This window comes from Lithobates pipiens, unplaced genomic scaffold, assembly GCF_037356315.1.
Source record: "Lithobates pipiens isolate NorthernLeopardFrog02 unplaced genomic scaffold, aLitPip1_a1.2 Scaffold_8, whole genome shotgun sequence".
In the NCBI taxonomy this organism is placed as follows: Eukaryota; Metazoa; Chordata; class Amphibia; order Anura; family Ranidae; genus Lithobates; species Lithobates pipiens.
This window is the reverse complement of record NW_027507903.1, coordinates 282,468,365-282,490,118: the sequence shown is the minus strand read 5'-3', so window position 1 is coordinate 282,490,118 and position 21,754 is coordinate 282,468,365. Positions and strand designations below refer to the sequence as shown.

The window sequence follows — 21,754 nt, the reverse complement described above, 5'->3', positions numbered from 1 at the left end:
ATATATATATATATATATATATATATATATATATATATATATATATATATATATATATATATATTAACAATAAAAATATATTTTAGTTATAGGCGTGATTTAATCCTCTAGGCAAAGCACCATAAGCTTTCAGTTAGTGGAGAACAATCAGTTTATTTCACCCAATGCATATTTCTCCCAGCTCCTGGTGTCATATATGCACCAGTGCTTCTTTATTCTTTCACACCTCCACAGTTTATTATACTGGGTGGAAATGAAAAACAATAATACAGATTTGCATGCAAATGTCCTTTTTTATATGCATTTAAAAAAACTGAAGGTACAAAAAATACATATTGATCTGCCAGAAATGCACTCCATTCTTAATCCCTGTTGTAAACTGACACAGCATTTTTGTGGACTGAGAGGTGTCAGGTGTCAGCCCTGCCCAGCAGCTTTTGTTAAACTTCTAAACCAATTCTAACAACAACAACAATACCTCAACAGGTATTTTTGCACGTATAAAACAGATATTAAAAAATACATATTTAACAGACCAAAAGGAAACAAATACTCAAAACTCATCAATAGGGTTTTTATACATTTTATGTAAATATCGCGGTATCAATTTGTATGTAATATCGAAATAATTTTTAAACATTCTTACAAGTTAATTTAAAAATCTTTATTATTTGCAGAATAGTAGTTTAAATTCTTTTTAAAACATAGTTAAATACTTTGTAAAGTTTTGCCTTTGGGGGATCCTTAGACTGTGTTACAAATTTGTGATGTTCCCCAAGGTTTGTTTTAGGAATACTGCTCTGAATCCAGACCAAATACATTTTTGCCCACTTTGGTCTCAGTTGGGAAAAGAAAAATATTTCCTGACTGGATAGGGCAGTTTACTGTTAGGATAAAAAGTTCTACACAACAATAACATTTGATTCAAAGAGTGAATAGTTTGTATAAAAACTAAATATAAATTTAAATTGCTAAAAGTTTATTTTAGCTATTTTTAAGATTCCTCCTTTTTAAAACAAGGGGGTAGTTTAAATACTTGAGCGCTGTGAATGGGCACAAAGCAGGCATCTGTTACCATAGTAACCAGATTCCTTGATTCTTTATACTGAAAATTAAAAAAAATGGTTCTTATGGTCAAAAATGCCTTTGTTTCTGTTTTTCTTTTCTCCGGCCTTTATAAGGCGGTGCCACCATCCTGCATTTAAAGTGTTGCCAAACCCAGGACCCTGCGTTCAATATTTGGTCTCTCACATTACACAGAACGTGGAAATGCAATTATTCTAGTAAATAGAAGTTTTCATTGACTCTGACTGTCCTATGAGGCTGCAGGACCCCTGACCCTCCGTTTGGACAGTGCTGATTGGCCCTGTGCTGATCACATGCACCCTCCAAAGAAAATAAAAAAAATGCTGTGGCAATACACACCAAACTGAGCATGTGCAGAGTGACTCCAAAGGCTCTGTCTTATCAGAAGATGGATTGGTGACAGTGAAGGAAGGGGAGGATCAGAGAAGACAGTATCAAACAGCCTTTTTACACAATGCAGAGGATTTACCCCTTAGGTTCCACAGTGAATATAATAAGCATGCTTTACTACATATACAGACTACATTTACTGTAATGGGTTTAGTAACACTTTAAAGCAAATCTAAACCCATATACACAAATGTAATACATTGCAGCTTACCAGTACTTAGATGTGGAAGCTGTATGAGTTTTCTTTTTTCAGGCTAAGAACAGCAAGTATAGAAAAAAATCTTCTGATCTTGCCAGAAATATAGTGTGCTTGTCACCTCCTGCGAGCTGAGCATAGGCACAAATGGGCAGGAAATATGGTTCACAGATCTTTAAAAAGTATCCCCCTCGAGCTTCTTATTTACACATGCAACAGTCTGAATGTCTCAGAATCTTGACCCACCCCCTCCCAGTCTGAGTTTTACTGTACAGGGGATTACAAGGCTGATATAAATATTAATTTGGGTAATTTACACTTCTTGCATTTAACAATAAATGTCATGTTTTAATGAAAACACCATGGTATTAAATAAAGTTTTAAATATGTGCCCAAAGTTTAGCTTGAAATCATGCTGACCATTCAGTGCAATGCATTTTTACTGAAACTGTTTGGCTTGAAAATATGTGTGAAGCATATACAATCTTACTAAGAACAAAGCTCAGTGCCTCATAAATATATGTATTTTTCCTTGACATTCAATAACTGCAAACTTGAATGTTAAATTAGTTAGTTAGTTAGTTATTCTAGCACATGGATGCTCCTCTATATTGACTTCTATGAAATCTAAGTTTTGTTTAGATTAGACCTTGCACATTTTGTCCAGAACAAAGCATAGAGTGTTCAGTTCATCTTTGATTTGGCTCAGTGCTGTTTGGACTTTTTGGATAGAGTCTAATACTTCAACACTGCATGTCAAAGGATCATAACGAAGTGAAAACAGTTTCTTCATCTTTAGGGCATATTGCCTGCAGAGAACAAAATAAATAATTATGATCAATTCCAGATTTTATGCTTATTTACATGCTTGTATTATTGTTGCATTTACATGTATTTAGTATGTTAATGGTTTGGGCCTAATTAACCTTATTATTTTTAACAGGGTTTTAAATGTGTTCTTTCAGTCCATTTGTAGACCTTGTTTTATGTTGCACCCATATTTTGGGTGTAAGATGAAGCGTGGTCGCACACAACATTCCCCAATCCCCCCAACCCCTTACCGCAGTATGAGTCTGCCTGCAGCATTTTGCAATTATTTGAATTTAGCATGGCTGTTCATCGTTTCGCCCTCTGGGAATACTCAATGAAAATTACCACTGAGGTAGATGGACTATGCAAAGCATGCTGTAGAACCCTCCTCCCTCTCCCCACTCCACATGTACACTTCCTTCAGCCCAATAATAGTAGGTCCATGCATCCATATGAACTCAAGCCTGGTAGAAATAATTGCAAGAGCCTGTGCTTTTTGCACTCATAATGCAGTGGTCCTGGGAGCATGGGTAGTAAATACCCATTGATCGTTAAAAACAGGTGGACTTTACCTTTAATTTAGAGGTATTTATTTCTTAGGTACATCCACAACAGAGATTTGCTTTGATTAATTGGATTTCATAGTGTCCTTGAAAGTTGAATGCCATCCTTTTTTTTTTACATTTGCCACAAACTAATCACAATTCATGTAAAAAGCTAATAAACTTGGTAAATAAAATGATCTTCTTCAATTGTGATAACACCTAAGGGCATTATGTTGCAATTGAACAAAAGCGAATTTAAAGTAGTTGTAAAGCCCTCGGTATGCAGCCCCCCCCTATACTTACCTGAGCCCAATCCCGATCCAGATCCAGTGAATTGCACAGCTGCTGTCCTGGCTCTCTGCTTTCTGGTTGGCCCAGAGACAGCAGAGGGAGCCATTGGCAACCCAAAACAAAAATATGCTGCATTAAATATGAATTTATTTAATAATTCTTGGTTTATGTGTCTGTCTAAATCTGGACTTAAAGTTCCCACAATTTCCTGCACAGTTGCAGAAGGGAAGTACAAGAAGGTGAGCCAATATAGCCCTACTGCACTGCACAGTCTAGAATAGTACTTTAACTCTTAAATAGGGTAAATTGTGTCTTAAAGGGTAACTCCACTTTCATGGGGAAAAAAATAGCAAATAAAGAAAAAATAATATAGTGTATACAATTGTGACACAAGTCATATTGTAATTGAATGTCATTAAAAATGACCTTTCCTTTTCAATCTGCAGCTGCTGTAATTTTCAGAAAATGCAATGCAATATGGCTACCTGAAGTTGTTCTGTACACAGAATGTGTACTGAACACACCCCAGAATAATCAGTTCCAGCTTGTGTTATTGGCTCACCAATTTTCCCAGAAGTCTGTACTAAGATACAAGTCAGATTTCAGGCATCCCCGCAACAAAAATAAAATTTTTGGTGAGATACTCCCAATAGGAACACATCTAAAGGGATACAGTGCTAGCAAATTGCCTCCTTAGTGCTCTGCAGGTGCCACAGCTGATTGATATTTATGAAACCACTCCCATTAGACTTTCTTTCCCACATGGGCTCAGAGAAACACACAGGGATTTCTCCAGAATAACAAAAGGTAGGAACCTGCAACAAAGATTGTTATAATCCTTCCAATGTACATAAATCGCCCTAGGGGGAATGTTTTTATTCTCAACAAAAGTGGAGTTAGACTTTAAGAAAAGGCTATTACTTTTTAAATTGGTAAAAAATTATATATCCAAAAGCCGACTATGGAATGTTATCGACACAGTTTACATCTTGTTAAGCATTGTTTCGTTTACGCAGTGTCTTTTGCATAACCTTGTACTATTTGTCTTTATTTGCCAATAAACCTTTCTTGAATGGGAAAAAAAATTATATATCCACTACATAAATTCTTTCTATTATGAAAAGTTGTGGTGCCTGGAGATACAAGTGGAGGACCCCTTAGCACTTAAAAATGTATGAGGATGGAGAAATATATAAAGATCTTTGACTTGATTAAATCATTTTTATAGCTAAATGATTTACACAGGAATGGTTGTCTCTGATCATGTGGTCTGAGGCCACTCAGATAGAAGATATCTCTGGTGGCATCTGTCTAACTCATTGATGAGGATGAGCCGAAAATTCCCCCCCGCCCCCCGGTTTGGTACGCACCAGAACTTGCGAACAGGCAAAAAACACGCGAACACCGTTAAAGTCTATGGGACACGAACATGAAAAATCAAAAGTGTTAATTTTAAAGGCTTATATGCAAGTTATTGTCATAAAAATGTGTTTGGGGCCCGGGTCCTGCCCCAGGGGACATGTATCAATGCAAAAAAAGGTTTTAAAAACTGGCATTTTTTCAGGAGCAGTGATTTAAATAATGCTTAAAGTGAAACAATAACAATTGAATATGCCTTTAAATATCATGCCTGGGGGGTCTCCTTAGTCTGCCTGTAAATTAGCGCATCTTTCCCATGTTTAGAACAGTACCACAGCAAAATTACATTTCTAAAGGTAATAAATTATTAAAAACTGCTTGCGGCTTTAATGTATTGTTGGATCCCGGCAACATAGAAAAAAATAATTGAAAAATTATTTTAATCTATATTGCCAGGATCCGGCACTACATTACAGCCACAAACAGTTTTAAATGACATCTTTTCCTTTACAAATGTAATTTTGCTGCTCTCATTCATAATACTATGTGCGGCCGCCGTGTAAGCAGCATTACATAGTGTGGACTCAGCCCCCCAACGTGGACTCTGCGCTGGGGGAGAGTGCGCTGTGATTGGCCAAAGCATGCCGGTCAGGTGCATACTATGGCCAATCAGCAGCCGTCAATGCACTGCAATCTCACAGTGCATTGATGGTCTCACAGTTCATTATGGGGTGTACTGCGGGCACTCGAATTTCCCACGAATGCCCCATAATGTTCTAAATTCAGCAAACAGGCAAACACCCGATGTTCCAGTCGAACTTACATTCGACTTGAACATTGGGCTCACCCCTATTGCTTGCCTGCCATAGGTTTGCACAGCCTATTGCATTAGGGTGTGCACCTCAAAGCTCAAATACATATGTGTGTGCGTGTGTATAAATGTGTATATATATATATATATATACTGTATATACTGTGCATATCGATCTCCCTGCTGCCACAGAAGCATTTCTCTTATGGCAAAACCAGTCAGAGGGAGATCTTTCCCATCTCCCTGTTGGCACACAGAGCAATAATACTAATGTGCACAGGGTGACTAGGGTGTGCCCAGGCACATCCCATGCGCACGTCTATGTTACCTGGTAATGCCTTACATGTATGACACTGGTGTTTTTACCACTTTTATCACTGGGTAAGGGAGATTGCCATGCACTAAGGATAGATAAAAATGATACATTCTCAGTGTTCATGTGTTATTACTCTGTTAACACACTAATATTGACATCTCTGCATTTCACCTCTGGCCATAAGGCCAATAGCCCTATTCACTAAAATTACAGAAGTTACCTTTAAGGATATTTTTTTTGTTTCAAAACGGTAAAGGTGATTTTCCAATTGAGCATCAATTAGTGAAGTGTACAGATACTTGAAGGTCAGCAGTTCGTCCTTGCAATAAAACATTTCTACTCTACATTTAACCCATTTCAAAAAGCTACTGTTAGTTATTCACAGATAATCTTTTTTAGCCTGACCCATATTTTTATGAACACCCACTCACCGGAGTTTGGCTTTGGAGTCATCAAAGCTTTCTGACACAAAATATACCGGCTGGAAGCAATTGTCTTCATATGGCTGGACTGCAGTAATTTCTGGATCAAAAGGCCGAAGCTCAGGCTTATTTGATAATGCATACTGAAATAATACAGAAATGAGTGTAAATATATGATATGAAAAGGAAATACAAAAAGGTCAAGCAAGAATTTAAAAAAAGGGGCAAACGATAAGAGATAGAAAATAAAATAATGATGAAGTTGGGGGGGGGGGGGGTGACTACTCAGGGGAAAATGGCCTTTAATTTGCTTAAGAAATAGTAATGAGTAAGCTACAAACTGACCAGAGAATAATCAACGTTATAGAGGGAATTACACTGGATCCAAAATGACTAGATCCTAAAGTCTTACCTTTTGAAATAAAATCACTGTGTAACCTAGGGTCCTCAGTAGGTTAAAAATCACTTTACAAAACTGTAGCTTCTTTTGAATGCCATACCTGCAGGTTTTTTGCAGCACCCCCCACAGCCTATCTGAAAAACTATCATTACCAGCGATCCTGTGCCTTTGCCTAATGTCAGGGAAGCAATGAGCCAGCAAACCCAGGATTGAGCATTCTTCCTTATTTGAAATTAGTGAATGCGTAATGTGGGTGTCTCACTTTTATAGCAGCAGCAGCTCTTTCTTCCACACTTGCATTATGTTTGGTCATACGTCTTGATTTATTCAACTCTTCAAAGATTTAAAGATTAAATGGTCCTAAGCTTGGTGCAAGGCCTGGTCCCCAGTCATTGGATATGAAGGCATTCCTACCAGAAGTGCAGAGTTGCATTATCTGCTCTGCAGTCTTAAGAATGTAGGCTATACCTTTCTGCTGAAGCTCATAACAGATGAGGAAAGGGTCTGTTTTACAAAAATACATTAAAACATAGCACATAAAGGGCTATATAGGACAGTAATTGTTAGGAGGACCTTGTTAACTATGCTAGAGGGTCCTGCAGTTTTTATTTAGGCATCTCATGATCATATTTGTTGTGCTTATTCTAACCAGGCAGTAAATGTTATATATAATGGCTTGTGACAACATGTTTGAAAGCATCTTATTGTTACATTGAACACTATATAAAATGTAGACCACAAATCTCCAACCAGATCTGCCAACCCTGTAAATTTAGTCTAAAGGTATCCTCTATAATGTTGCTTACATTCACAATAAAGGATGGGAACTTTCAGGTCAATAAGCAATAAGCTTTTCAGGAGAAAGGATTGCATTTTTAAAATATACCTCTTTGTAGGCCCATGTCTTCACGGGGTCTCTCGGCCATTTGTGGCTTTTCTGTAAACTTGTGTTTTGTAGGAGGAGCTGGAAGATATCCCTGGACCTGCGTTGCTTTTATTGGCGTTGCTTTTATTGGCAGCAGACAGCAGGGGGCAGATTTCATATTTATAATTGGTCTGGATTGTGGCTATGAAATCCACCCACTGCTGTCCACTGTCAATGACATGCCAGGCAGACCTAAGGGCAACCTGGTCTTTCAGAGTTCCCAACTAGGCTCCATCCACCCCAAAATAAAACTCATTGGCCTTGCTCCTATCTGTATGACAGTGTTTGTATTGACACTTTGACCTCAGTGCAGTCCTCCATGTGACTGATTCATGTACCTGTTTCTGACAGTTACATGAACCTGTTGCAAGCTCTGACAATTGTGGTGCAGTGGCTCAAAATAATTATATCCATTTTTTAAAAATCTCTCTTGCATAAGAATGAGTATTCAAAAGTGAACACAGGTTCACCTAATTGACTACCATTCCCTTTGCAAAGTGAACATAAACCTTTCCAAGTGGACATTTACTTTGCTTAGTGAACAGCCTTCATTTAGTAAAAAAAAAAACTATTATGTTATAAACTCCTCCATTTTCAGGGAACATTTAAGCATTAAAGAGAAATAAATGTAAAACAGAGGACAGATGGAAATGGTTATAATAGTGAGAAACCTGGTCACTCCTGCATTATGACTGCTGCTGCTGGAATTTATTAAATAAGCAAACTGGCAATTTCAAATAAAATGTAGCTGCCTACACACTACTATATACATTTGCTCACATTGATACATCACTTATCTAAGGCAGGATATGTGAAAAGGAAACAGACTAGAGCCTTGGACAACAAGGTTTTATAAACAATGCAAACCTTGTTTGTGTAATGCCGTGTACACATGAGCGTTTTTTCCGTCAGAATAAACTCTGAAGGTTTCTCCGACTGAATTCCGCTCAAGCTGTCTTGCATACACACGGTCACACCAAAGTCCAGCTGTCAAGAACACGGTGACGTACAACACGCACAATGAGGCATACACGAGATCAGAATATACGATGAAAAGCTCCCGTCTGACTTTTTCTGTCGGAAATTCCGATCGTGTGTACACGGCATAAGTCTTCAAGTACAACATTTTGATGATTAAAATTTCACTACATCACTTTTGTAAATACAGATGTTCTTATTTGAGATTAAAAAAAAAAAAAAAACTAAAGGAAATATAAAGCAATTCTTACCTTAAGCTCCCCGTAAGATGACAGCAAGCCAGCTCCATAGGCTCTGATAGAATCGTTCTCCTTGCAGAGTCCAAACTCAATGGTGAACCAATAAAGCTGAAATATAAGATATCAACTGTTTTACCAAACTGCATATGAAATATGATACTAAATAAGTAGTAGTAACTGCATGTGTAGTATGATACTGGTAAAAAAGCACCACTCATAATAACCTGTATTCTGTGCTCATATTTAGTTATTTCCTTGTATTTTCTACTTTTACTTTTATTACTATACTGTTTTACTGGAAAGGAAAGCTGTTCACCTATCAGATGTGTGATTTATTCTCTTCATTTTACATAAGGTACAATAAAAAAAACATAATAGACCTGGAAAAAAATGGTGGTGTAACGAATTCAAGAAAACACAGTCAATTCCGTCAATTCAGATACACTATACCAAAACAATGCTGCCAAGGTAAGTAGCTAGCATTATTCTGCAGATGTGATTTTGAACTAGTTTGTTTGAGTAGAAAGACAGAGTGAATTATGTTGTGCCACATACTACTGTAGGTGTGTGCATACTAGAGTGCGAGGTACTAGAGGGTCTTAGCCCTTGTACACACGGTCGGACATTCCGACCACAAAATCCGTCTGATTTTTTTCGATGGATTTTGTCCGAAACTGGTGTTGCATACACACAGTCGGACAAAGTTTCGGAAAATCCAATCGTTCAGAACGTGATGACGTTCGTTCGCTACGACGGGACTATGTTCAGGCTAGTAGCCAATAGCTTTGGTCTCGTAACTTGATCTGAGCATGCGTGACACTTTGATCGGAATTCTCTACAAACGATCGGACAAAGTCCAATCGGATCATGTTGTCAGAAAATTTTATATCGAGATCTCAAACTTTGTTGGTTGGACATTGCGACGAAAAAAGTCAGATGGAGCCCACACACGGTCGGAATATCCGACAACACGATCCAATCGGACGTTTTCCGTCTGAATTTTCGACCATGTGTACAAGGGCTAAGATAGTAGTTTCCATAATGCTTAGTAAAAGCTCAATTTGGACTACTAATTAGAAAATGGGTTAAAAACTGGGCAGCACAAATTTTACCCAATTTGGCCATACATGCATACATACCAACATATTTGAGAAGACTGGCATGATCTGACAACTGATTAGACTTGTGAATTATGTAGGGAAAACATAATAATTGTATGGTACATGGAACACATGGCCATCCAATATTCACCTATTTGATGTCCAAGTGATTAGTGATTACATCAGGTAGGAGGGGTGGCATTAGCCACAACCTCAAAAGTGTTTTCTATCATTCAAAATACTTCCCAATATAATATTACTCATCACAGCCATTTGGGAAAAGAGGTTCCATGTTAAGAGCTAACTCTTAGGCCGCGTACACACGGGCGGACTGTTCGCCCAACCTTGTCCGCTGAACAGTGTTTGGGCGGACAGTCCGCTCGTGTGTGGGCTTTCAGCGGACAGTTTCAGCGGACAGTTGGACGGACAAAGTCTTTCGGAAATTCCGAAAAACTGTCCGCTGAAACTGTGTTTGAGCGAACAGTCCGCCCGTGTGTAGGCTACTTTCGAAATGAGCAAACTGTTCCCGCTCGGAAAGTCCGCCCATTTCGAGCGCGTGTACAGGTAGGCGGGGCCCGCGAAGGAGACGTCGCGGGCTCCGCCGCCTGGAATGGGCTTAAAGGGGAACCCCAACGCCGAAAAAAATCGGCGTGGGGGTTCCCCCAAAGTCCACACCAGACCCTTGTCCGAGCACGCTACCCGGCCGGCCAGGAAAGGGGGGCGAGCGAGCGCGCCCCCCCTCCTGAGCCGTACCAGGCCGCGTGCCCTCAACATGGGGGGTGCCTTGGGGAAGGGGGGGCCGCGCGGCCCCCCCACCCCAAAGCACCTTGTCCCCATGTTGATGAGGACAAGGGCCTCTTCCCGACAACCCTGGCCGTTGGTTGTCGGGGTCTGCGGGCGGGGGGCTTATCGGAATCCGGGAGCCCCCTTTAAGAAGGGGGCCCCCGGATACCGGCCCCCCCACCCTATGTGAATGAGTATGGGGTACAATGTACCCCTACCCATTCACCTGTGAAATAAAGTACAAAAAAAAACACAACACAGGGAAAAAATATTTTATTGCACAGCTCCGGGGGTCTTCCGTCTTCGGGGGTCTTCTCGCCGGACTCCTCCGCTATCTGTGTGTAGCTCTTTTGCTAGCGGAGGAGTCCGGCTTTCTTCCTCCCCGCCGCCGGCCTCTTCTCCCGACTTCGGGGGTCTTGTCCCCCTCTTCGGTTCTTCTGCCGGGCCACCGCGCCTTCTTGTAGCTCTTTTGCAGGCGGTGGCCCGGTCTTCTGTCGCCGCTGCCTTCCGTTCTTCTGTCGCCGCCTTCGGTTCTTCTGCCGGGCCACCGCGCCTTCTTGTAGCTCTTTTACAGGCGGTGGCCCGGTCTTCTGTCGCCGCTGTCGTCGCTGTCGTCGCCGCCGCCGCCGCCTTCCGTTCTTGTTCTTCTTCTTGTTCTTCTTCTTCTTCTCCAGGAGATGTTGACACGACGAGCTCTCCGGCCGGAATGCCAGGGACACGCTCCGCTGCCACTTATATAGTGACAATGGGGCGGTGTCACATGGTATATGTCACATGGGTTGGTCACATGGTGACCCCGCCCCCTTACGATGTCATAGTCCCCATGTGACATCAACCCATGTGACCAACCCATGTGACATATACCATGTGACACCGCCCCATTGTCACTATATAAGTGGCAGCGGAGCGTGTCCCTGGCATTCCGGCCGGAGAGCTCGTCGTGTCCACATCTCCTGGAGAAGAAGAAGAAGAACAAGAAGAAGAACAAGAACGGAAGGCGGCGGCGGCGGCGACGACAGCGACGACAGCGGCGACAGAAGACCGGGCCACCGCCTGTAAAAGAGCTACAAGAAGGCGCGGTGGCCCGGCAGAAGAACCGAAGGCGGCGACAGAAGAACGGAAGGCAGCGGCGACAGAAGACCGGGCCACCGCCTGCAAAAGAGCTACAAGAAGGCGCGGTGGCCCGGCAGAAGAACCGAAGAGGGGGACAAGACCCCCGAAGTCGGGAGAAGAGGCCGGCGGCGGGGAGGAAGAAAGCCGGACTCCTCCGCTAGCAAAAGAGCTACACACAGATAGCGGAGGAGTCCGGCGAGAAGACCCCCGAAGACGGAAGACCCCCGGAGCTGTGCACTAAAATATTTTTTCCCTGTGTTGTGTTTTTTTTTGTACTTTATTTCACAGGTGAATGGGTAGGGGTACATTGTACCCCATACTCATTCACATAGGGTGGGGGGCCGGTATCCGGGGGCCCCCTTCTTAAAGGGGGCTCCCGGATTCCGATAAGCCCCCCGCCCGCAGACCCCGACAACCAATGGCCAGGGTTGTCGGGAAGAGGCCCTTGTCCTCATCAACATGGGGACAAGGTGCTTTGGGGTGGGGGGGCCGCGCGGCCCCCCCTTCCCCAAGGCACCCCCCATGTTGAGGGCACGCGGCCTGGTACGGCTCAGGAGGGGGGGCGCGCTCGCTCGCCCCCTTTCCTGGCCGGCCGGGTAGCGTGCTCGGACAAGGGTCTGGTGTGGACTTTGGGGGAACCCCCACGCCGATTTTTTTCGGCGTTGGGGTTCCCCTTTAAGCCCATTCCAGGCGGCGGAGCCCGCGACGTCTCCCTCGCGGGCCCCGCCTACCTGTACACGCTCTCGAAATGGGCGGATTTGCCTCCTCCTTACGTGGGCGAGTCCGTTCATTTCAAAAGTTGAGCGAACTGTTTGGCAAACAGTTCGCTGAAACAGTCCGCTCGTGTGTGGGCAAGTCCGTCATGCAAATTTTGAGCGGACTGTTTGCCGAAACTGTTTGACGAACAAGGTTGGGCAAACAGTCCGCGCGTGTGTACGCGGCCTTAGAAAATGTTTTATTGTAGTTTCTATTCTGATTGTAGCGGTCATTTAGCTTGTCAGTGTCAGACTTACCGTTGCCAATTTTTGTATATCTTCATCAGATGCTCCTAGTGAGGCTAGACCAATATCCTGAACAATTCAAAGGTAAAATTAATTCTCAAAATATAAACTGTGCACTTGGTAAAATAATTATTTTTTGTGTTTTTGTTGTTATTACTAGTATTGTAGTAGTATTAATGGTATTGTAAGTAGTAGTAATGAAAACAAGCATAGTCAGATGTGAATTTACCATTAGGTACAATAGACTTGTGCCTATACTGTACGTAACTGAAACGGCTTTACCGTACCTTAAAATTATTAGGCATTCTTTTTCGTTACTACTGGGAACATTTCATATAAGATTATTTAAACATTTTTACAATATCTTATGTCTGGTTAGCACCACTAAATATTTTGGATTAACAAGGTAATCCTAGCAAAAGAACATTACAAAATGTGCCAAAAGCTTGTTCCCTACCAGCTTTCTTTAGAGAAGGATACTTGCTCTTGGCTGGTAAAAACAAACTTTGCACACTTTTTGTTTTACTGCACATAGAATAAATTAAAAACTAAAAGATTGATTCAGCATTAAATCTCCATATATACTATTTAGTTACAACTGAATTAATGTATAGATATGGTTTTCCAAATCTGGTGGCTGATGGTACTAAGTCCATGCTGTCAAGCTGCTTTGCGAATGAATGTTGCAAATTCAGACAAGATTTTATCTGGGCTATTGGATGAATGAATTGGATAAATGAAAATGAGCACAGCAGTACTGAGTCTCTGCAGAAGGGGCACTTTAAACACAATAATGGAGTGTATAAACTACGACTGAAGGTATTTGTAACCCACAAAGGTTAACTGTGTGTTTTCACGTTATCTTAATCCAACTATTACCAACACAGTGATGATGTCCTCTTTAAATCAGATTCCACCCACTAGTAGTGTTCTCGAAACTGTATAGTACACAGAAGGGTTGCCAAAGAGCCTATCACTAATCCAATATCCAACGATGGACCACCTGCAGGCCAAAAGGTTAGGCCACAGTGCCTTTGGCAGATTCCTCTCTCCTAGGTGTGCTCCATGATAGATCTCACATGTGGGATTAAGTGACCCTAAGATTCCACTTTCTCTGGTGTCAGTTGGGGCTCACTCTCACATGATCAGACCAGGGCAGACTAAAAATAGGTAAGTATACCCTTTTTTTTTTACACACGTTAGACAGTATAGGTAGCAGGGGGAGGGGACATTTTTCAGACTAATTCGTTTTAGGCAGCAATTATACTTTAATGCATGGACATGCACTATTATTTATTGAATGCAGCACATCACAATGCACAGTTCACATCTGTGCATTGCAGTGCAAACAAATGCAAGTTGCATAGATGTGCTGCGTAGATGTTACATAGTTACATAGTTAGTCTCTTTGAAAAAAGACTCAAGTGGTTCAGCCAATAAAAGGGGGGAAAAAATGCAATCCTATTTTCACACTCCTATACTTACAGTTGATCTAGAGGAAGGCAGAAAACCCCAGCAAAGCATGAACAAATTTGCTCCAGCAGGGGAAAAAAATATTTCCTGATCCCCCCAAGAGACAATCGAATATTCCCTGGATCAACTTTACCTATAAATGTTAGTATCCAGTTATATTATGTCCATTTAGGAAAGAATCCAGGCATTTTTTTAAAGCTATCACACATCAATATGTGTTGGAGTGGCCTGTAAAATAAATGGATGGCACTGAAATGGACTACTCAATGCATCACCATGCATTGCAGTAACAAATGGTAAAATGCTTGCTTTGCAATATATTACTGTGACTGTAAATGGGGCCTAAAATTCTGAAAGTATAGCATGCCCTTCGCCCTGAAGCATTTTCAAAAACAAGAGGTTTAATTCGCATTTTACAGTGGAATTAAAGAGGTGTACATGCTATCGCACTGATGATTATAAATGGTTATATATACCAATTTTACTCTATTTTTTCAAGTATAACAAAATCTGCCCTTGGCCTTTCTATTGTATAGCTTGGGTCTAAGATGTTTTCCACAAACCCGTATTCTTGATTTACAGGTACCTATAAGTGATTGAAAATTATTTTTCTCACTCTCTTCATGTTGTGGCACAAATGAATGAATAAATGAATGAAATACTTGTATAGCGCACAATACGAACTGAATCGCCTCTAGGCGCTGTGGCGAGCTTTGATCATCTGCTAAAAGAGGAAGGTCTTGAGTTTTTTCCTAAAAGCCAGGTGATTTTCTTCCAGGCGGATGTTGATTGGTAGAGCATTCCATAGCCGAGGACCTTGGACTGTGAATCTCCGATCCCCCTTGGATTTATACCGGGCTTTGGGCACGAGGAGGAGGTTTTTGTTGGCTGATCGAAGACTGCGGTTTGGTCAAAATGCTAACATAATTCAACATACTTGTAAAAATGTCTACCTGTGAGAACTGTGCAAATTCTTTATCAGCAAGCATGGGAATATGGCCCAGCAATTCATGGCAGCAGTCCCTAGAGATATACAGGAGGGACATTTTAGTTTTACATGCTCATTCAACAAAGAAACTAAAAAACAAAAGATCAGTTTATCAGTATCACAGTGAGTGTGCACGTGTACAATGCCCAGAATGACATTTACTATAAGGCCCTTGTAGATCATTGTCTAGGACAACAGGATAATAGAAGGCAGTTCCCAAACAGAACATTTTGCGTACATTTTATATTGCCTCCTCTGGCAGCTTCTAAAGGCTTAAATTAAACTTTTCATTTAGCACTTAAAGGGTAAATTCACCTTTACAGAAAAATCTGTAAGGTGAACTTTCACAGGACCCCCTCCTCACCAAGCCCCCTACCCCCAGTCCCACTGACCTGTTGTGCAACGATCTCTTGTTTTGAGTTCTGGTATAGCTGTGTCAGAAGCCCGGGGCTTAGAAATCCCCTCTGCATTTATGCGTCTTCTTCCCCACTGACAGGACGGGCTATGCTGGTTATGATTGATCTGCACTGTGATGCCGCCGACCAATTAGAATGCTCCGAAACGTCCCTCCTGATGGGGTATGTTTTGGAGATTCAGCTGCAGGGATTTCTAAGCCCCAGACCGGGAGATCACCATGATCCAGGTCAGCAGGTGAGGGTCCTGTGTAAGTACACCTTACAGAATTTTTCAGTAAAAGTAAACTTACCCTTTAACTAAAGTTGGCCATGGAGCAGTGGCGGGCCGTCCATAGGGGGTGCCCGGGCCCCTCCCCTCTCCACTGAACACATGGAGAAAGCAAGGAACTAGCTGGAGAGAGACAGGCATGACTTAAAGGAGGACTGCCTGTGCTGCTGGGGATGCAGATGTAAGGAGGGGTTCCACTGGGGACACAGATTTAAGGAGGGGCTCCGCTGGGGACACAGATGTGAGGAGGGGCTCTGCTGGGGACACAGGTGCAAAGAGGTGCTCAGCTGGAGACCAGATGTAAGGAGGGGCTCCACTTGGGACACAGATGTAAGGAGGGGCTCTGCTGGGGACACAGATATAAGGAGGGGCTCCGCTGGAGACACAGATGTAAGGAGGGGCTCCGCTGGGGACACAGATGTATGGAGGAGCTCCGCTGGGGACACAGATGTAAAGAGGGGCTCTGCTGGGGACACAGATGTATGGAGGGACTGCGCTGGGGACACAGATGTAAGGAGGGGCTCCGCTGGGGATACTGATTAAGGAGGGGCTCCACTGGGGACACAGATGTATGGAGGGGATCCGCGGGGAACATAGATGTAAGGAGGGGCTCCGTTGGGGACACAGATGTAAGGAGGGGCTCCTCTGGGGACACAGATGTAAGAAGGGTCTCCACTGGGGATACAAATGTAAGGAGGGTCTCCGCTGGGGACACAGATGTATAGAGGGGCTCCGTCGGGCACACACATGAATGGAGGGGCTCCGCCTGGGACATAGATGTAAGGAGGGGCTCCACAGGGGACACAAATGTAAGGAGGGACTCCGCTGATGGGGACACCGATGTAAAGAGGGACTACACTGATGGGGACACAGATGTAAGGAGGGACTCTGCTGGGGGTCCCTGATGTAAGGAGGGACTCTGCTGGGGGTACCTGATGTAAGGACGGACTCCGCTGGGGGCACCTGATGTAAGGACGGACTCCGCTGGGGGCACCTGATGTAAGGAGGGTCTCCACTTGGGACACAAATGTAAGGAGGATCTCCACTGGGGATACAGATGTAAGGAGGGTCTCTGCTGGGGACACAGATATATAGAGGGGCTCTGCTGGGGACACAGACATATGGAAGGGCTCCGCCGGGCACACACATGAATGGAGGGGCTCCACCTGGGACACAGATGTAAGGAGGGGCTCAGCTGGGGACACAGATGTAAGGAGGGCTCCGCAGGGGACACCGATGTAAGGAGGGACTCCGCTGATGGGGACACAGATGTAAGGAGGGACTCTGCTGGGGGGTCCCTAATGTAAGGAGGGACTCTGCTGGTGGCACCTGATGTAAGGAGGGACTCTGCTGGGGGCACCTGATGTAAGGACGGACTCCGCTGGGGACACAGATGTAAGGAGGGTCTCCACTGGGGACACAGATGTAAGGAGGGTCTCCACTGACGATACAGATGTAACGAGGATCTCTGCTGGGGACACAGATGTATAGAGGGGCTCCGCTGGGCACACACATGAATGGAGGGGCTCCACCTGGGACACAGATGTAAGGAGGGGCTCAGCTGGGGACACAGATGTAAGGAGGGCTCCGCAGGGGACACCGATGTAAGGAGGGACTCCGCTGATGGGGACACAGATGTAAGGAGGGACTCTGCTGGGGGTCCCTCCTGATGTAAGGAGGGACTCTGCTGGGGGCACCTGATTTAAAGAGGGACTCCACTGGGGGCACCTAATGTAAGGAGGGACTCCCCTGGGGGCACCTGATGTAAGAATGGACTCTGCTGGGGGCACACTCAGGGCTTCCACTGATTCTGCATTATGGTGAGTTGAATGATTTAATTTTTATATAACAACGTAATAACATAAATAGAAATAATGTGCTTCAATCATCCAGACACCATAACATCCATGGTGCTGGGATGATTGAACTGCTAACACCAGGTGTTTGGAGTATCTTTATCTGCTGATTGTTAAACGTTCTAGAATACACATATTTCTATTGTTGTGTAGGATCTGGGTCTGCTGTCCCTTCCTCTCTCCCTCCTTCCCTCGTTCATCTCAGACACTAACCACACCACCTTAGAGCCACGCCCACTATGTCACTGAAACCCATGCCCATTTTCACCAAGTGGGAGGGGTCAAAAAGGAAGGGCAGGGTCTGGCACCGCCCCATCCTAAAACGTCACCAGCCGCCACTGCCATGGAACATCCTGAGGAACTAGCCAAAATCTGCTCAGTAGTTGGCCCTGTTGGCCGCCTCCCACTCAGTTGAAGGAAATTAAAGGAGTCACGTCATAAATTGCCAGCCAAAAAGTGGCTGCATCCAATCAGATCAGTCCTTTTAGACACTCCCCAAGCATGTTTGTGTATTTTCAATGTTGACATTAAAGGCACATGAAAAAACTTGCTTCTGCTGTAATGTATTTTTTTAGAACATTTTTTTGTTTGTATTGGTACATAGTCACAATGGCAGTACCCATCTCCCCAGGTCAGGCTTGTTCATACCAGCTGCAGTGCACTATGCTGTGCATCACGCACACCCACTAGTATTCATTGTGCGAATGAGGGGGGGGGGGGGTGGGTAGCACTGTTTACCAAACCCGGGCAAATTCCCTCATCCATCCAATTGGCTGTTTTCTGTTATTGTATTGTAATGATTGCATAAGTTAAGGTGCAGCGCAAGAATAGGTAAATTAAAATGAAATGATAAATGCATTATCAGGCTCAATCTCCCAGGTGGAGATTTGGCCATGTGATATCCTTTTGCTAACCTAGTGATCACTTCCTTACCTGGAAGTGGTTTGGTCATGTGATATCCTTTTCTCTGTCCCCATCAGAAAGAATGCTGATTGATAGGATTTGTGTACCATGTGAGGCCCCCCTTTCGCAACATGGTTTCTCTGACGACGGATATGGTTTTAAGGAACGACGGGGGGGGGGGGGGGGGTGGGGCGCTCATTCAACTCTGCCCGCTAACAAAGTTCTATGAATGTAACACGTATGGGGGAGGGGCTACGCACTGACATCACCCGCTGCCGACCTGCATCTTACACATCACCGTGATGGAAATACCATTTTTTAAACAGATGTTTGTGAGTAACTATTTTTAAAATAAAGCTGCTTTGTAACCGAACCACGATGAGCACTTATGCCACATACACATTCTGGCAGAATAGGTCTGACGGAATGACAGATGATCGTGTGTGGGATAGTCCAATCGTTTTTCTTTAAAAAAATCAGATGGACCTAGAAATAGAACATGTTTCAAATCTGTCCGACGGACTAAATTCTGTATGCTCGTCCAACGGACCAAATACGACGCAAGGGCAGCTATTGGCTACTGGCTATTGAACTTCCATTTTTTTCCTTCAGATTTACCAAAGCCATGTAGTGTAAGGGCCTGCCTGATTGCATACAAATTGAAACTCCTAAGGTTTGACCTCATATTATATGGTTTTGGTAAATCTGAAGGAAAAAATCAGCAGAAAATCTGATAGTGTGTGTGGGGCTTTAGACTTGTCACTATCAAAGCAAGCTGATATTATTTATATGTTCTGCCACAGTGCACAATGTGTCCAGCTATAGGATGAATTTCATTTTATTTAATGCACCATTTTTTCCCCATGTGTCACCACTATTAGACCTTCAAATATGTTTTTTTGCTAACATGATTATATATAATAAAGAAAATCTTATTTTTTTTCTGCCCATTGTAAGTAATTATTTTGTTTCATGATTAAAAGTGAAAATTATTTTCACATAAATTACTGTAGATACAGTATCTCACAAAAGTGAGTACACTCCTCAAATTTTTGTAAATATTTTATTATATCTTTTCATGTGACAAAACGCTGAAGAATTTATACTTTGTTAACATGTTCAAGTAGTGAGTGTATAGCTTGTATAACAGTGTTAATTTGCTGTTCCTTCAAAATAATTCAACAAAAAGCCATTAATGTCTAAATTGCTGGCAATAAAAGTGAGTACACCCTAAGTGAAAATGTCCGAATTGGGCCAAAAGTGTCAAAATGATGTGGCCACCATTATTTCCCAGCACTGCCTTAATCCTCTTGGGCATGGAGTTCACCAGAGCTTCACAAGTTGCCACTGGAGTCCTCTTCTACTCCTCCATGAGGACATCATGGAGCTGGTGGATGTTAGAGACCTTTCGCTCCCCAACCTTTCAGATGCTGTCTTTAGAGTGTGTCACAATAGGGATCCCAGGGACCTTAAGTTCTGGGGCATTGAGAAGGTTGACAGACATTGGCGGGGGGGTAATTAGATTTGTTGCCTCAGCTGGAGAGAATCTTTCTGGATTTCTGAGGCTAAGGTATTATCTCCTATAGGGTTAAATATAGATTTTGATTTAAATTGTTTTATTTCTGATGGGTAACTTTTTAATTATTTCAGATTTCTTTTTTTTTTGTCTGACCTTATTCTTGCCCTGGGGAAATCGAGTGGAGTTCCTGGCTCTGTCTGGATGATATACCCTCTTTTGGGACCTATGCATTTGACCATCTGTTAGCTCAGTGGTCCATTATTAGAGGTGATCAAAACGCGTGCTCTGGAGGTGGAGGGTTTGTCACCATTGTTTCCTGATTTGTGCCTGCCACGTGGAAGTCTCTTGGTGCTTGCTGGGACCCTTAGTCCTCTTCATTTTTCTGTTTTGGACTTTTATTGGAATGTTTTAAGATTTTATTATTTTCATGCTCTGCACTTTGTTTTGTAATATGTGCTTAACCACTTCAGCCCTGGAAGGATTTGACCCCTTAATGACCAGGCCATTTTTTGCGATACGGCACTGCGTCCCTTTAACTGACAATTGCTCGGTCGTGCGACATTGTACCCAAACAAAATTTACGTCCCTTTTTTCCCACAAATAGAGATTTTTTTTGGTGGTATTTGATTACCTTTGCAGTTTTTATTTTTTATAAACAAACAAAGAGTGACAATTTTGAAGAAAAAATAATAACATTTTGTAATTTTTGCTATAATACATATCCAAAAAAATATATAAAAAACCCACTTCCCCCAGGGGTGTCCTTTCCATTATTGAAAGGACACTCCGCCGATAAGACTAAACTTACCCAACGCCTCTCCTTTTAATTTTTCTCTCATTTCTCTCTTCCTACCCCCCCAGACGTTTCTCCCTCCTCCCCCTCACCCCCCCCTCTAGTCCCCCTGCCTAACCACATAGCTCTTCACCACCTACATCGCATACCCTTGAAGATAACTGTTAAGAACCTTTAACTCCTTGTCACTCCTGAAACACTAGACAAATACTTCAAAAGGCATCCTCTAAGACCGTGCTTATGCCCAGCACCTTAAAACTCATCTCTTTGAACGCGAAAGGTCTGAACCTCCCCGAAAAGAGATCTAACATATTAAACAGTCTAAAGGGGATGCGCGCGGATGTAATTTTCCTACAGGAGACTCACTTTAAGTCTCAAGCCATACCAAAACTCTCTAACCATCCTTATCCGACGTATTATCATGCAACCTCACCAGACTCCAAAACAAAAGGGGTGTCAATCTTATTGTCCAAAAATGTCTCCATTCAAATTGTTGACTCGATTGATACCCAAGGAAGATTTCTTTTCCTAAAAGGCACGTGGCAGGGTAAGCCTATTACACTTGTCAATATCTATAGTCCAAATTCGGGCCAGGTCACCTTCTTCAGAGAAACCATCGCCCAACTTACCACATTTCAATCCGGTATGGTATTATTGGGCGGAGACTTCAATGTCCCATTGGAACCACTCCTTGACACCTCGACGGGCACTTCCCATCTGCCGTACAGAGCTATCCGACAGATAAGACTATCGTTACAATCTCTCATGCTGCA

General features: G+C 42.9%; 1 protein-coding gene across 1 annotated transcript in view; it reads right to left on the bottom strand.

The window, feature by feature from the left end:
* Positions 1 to 602: 602 nt before the first annotated feature.
* Positions 603 to 21,754, bottom strand: part of LOC143962755 (tyrosine 3-monooxygenase-like) — a 64,126-nt gene continuing 42,974 nt past the window's right edge. Inside the window, exons 8-12 of the mRNA XM_077472182.1 lie at positions 15,192 to 15,261; positions 12,778 to 12,834; positions 8,781 to 8,876; positions 6,236 to 6,369; positions 603 to 2,481 (exon numbers count right to left, since the gene is read on the bottom strand). Coding sequence (XP_077328308.1) covers positions 2,316 to 2,481; positions 6,236 to 6,369; positions 8,781 to 8,876; positions 12,778 to 12,834; positions 15,192 to 15,261 — 523 coding nt within the window. The 3' untranslated portion in view covers positions 603 to 2,315. The remainder of the gene's footprint in view (positions 2,482 to 6,235; positions 6,370 to 8,780; positions 8,877 to 12,777; positions 12,835 to 15,191; positions 15,262 to 21,754) is intronic.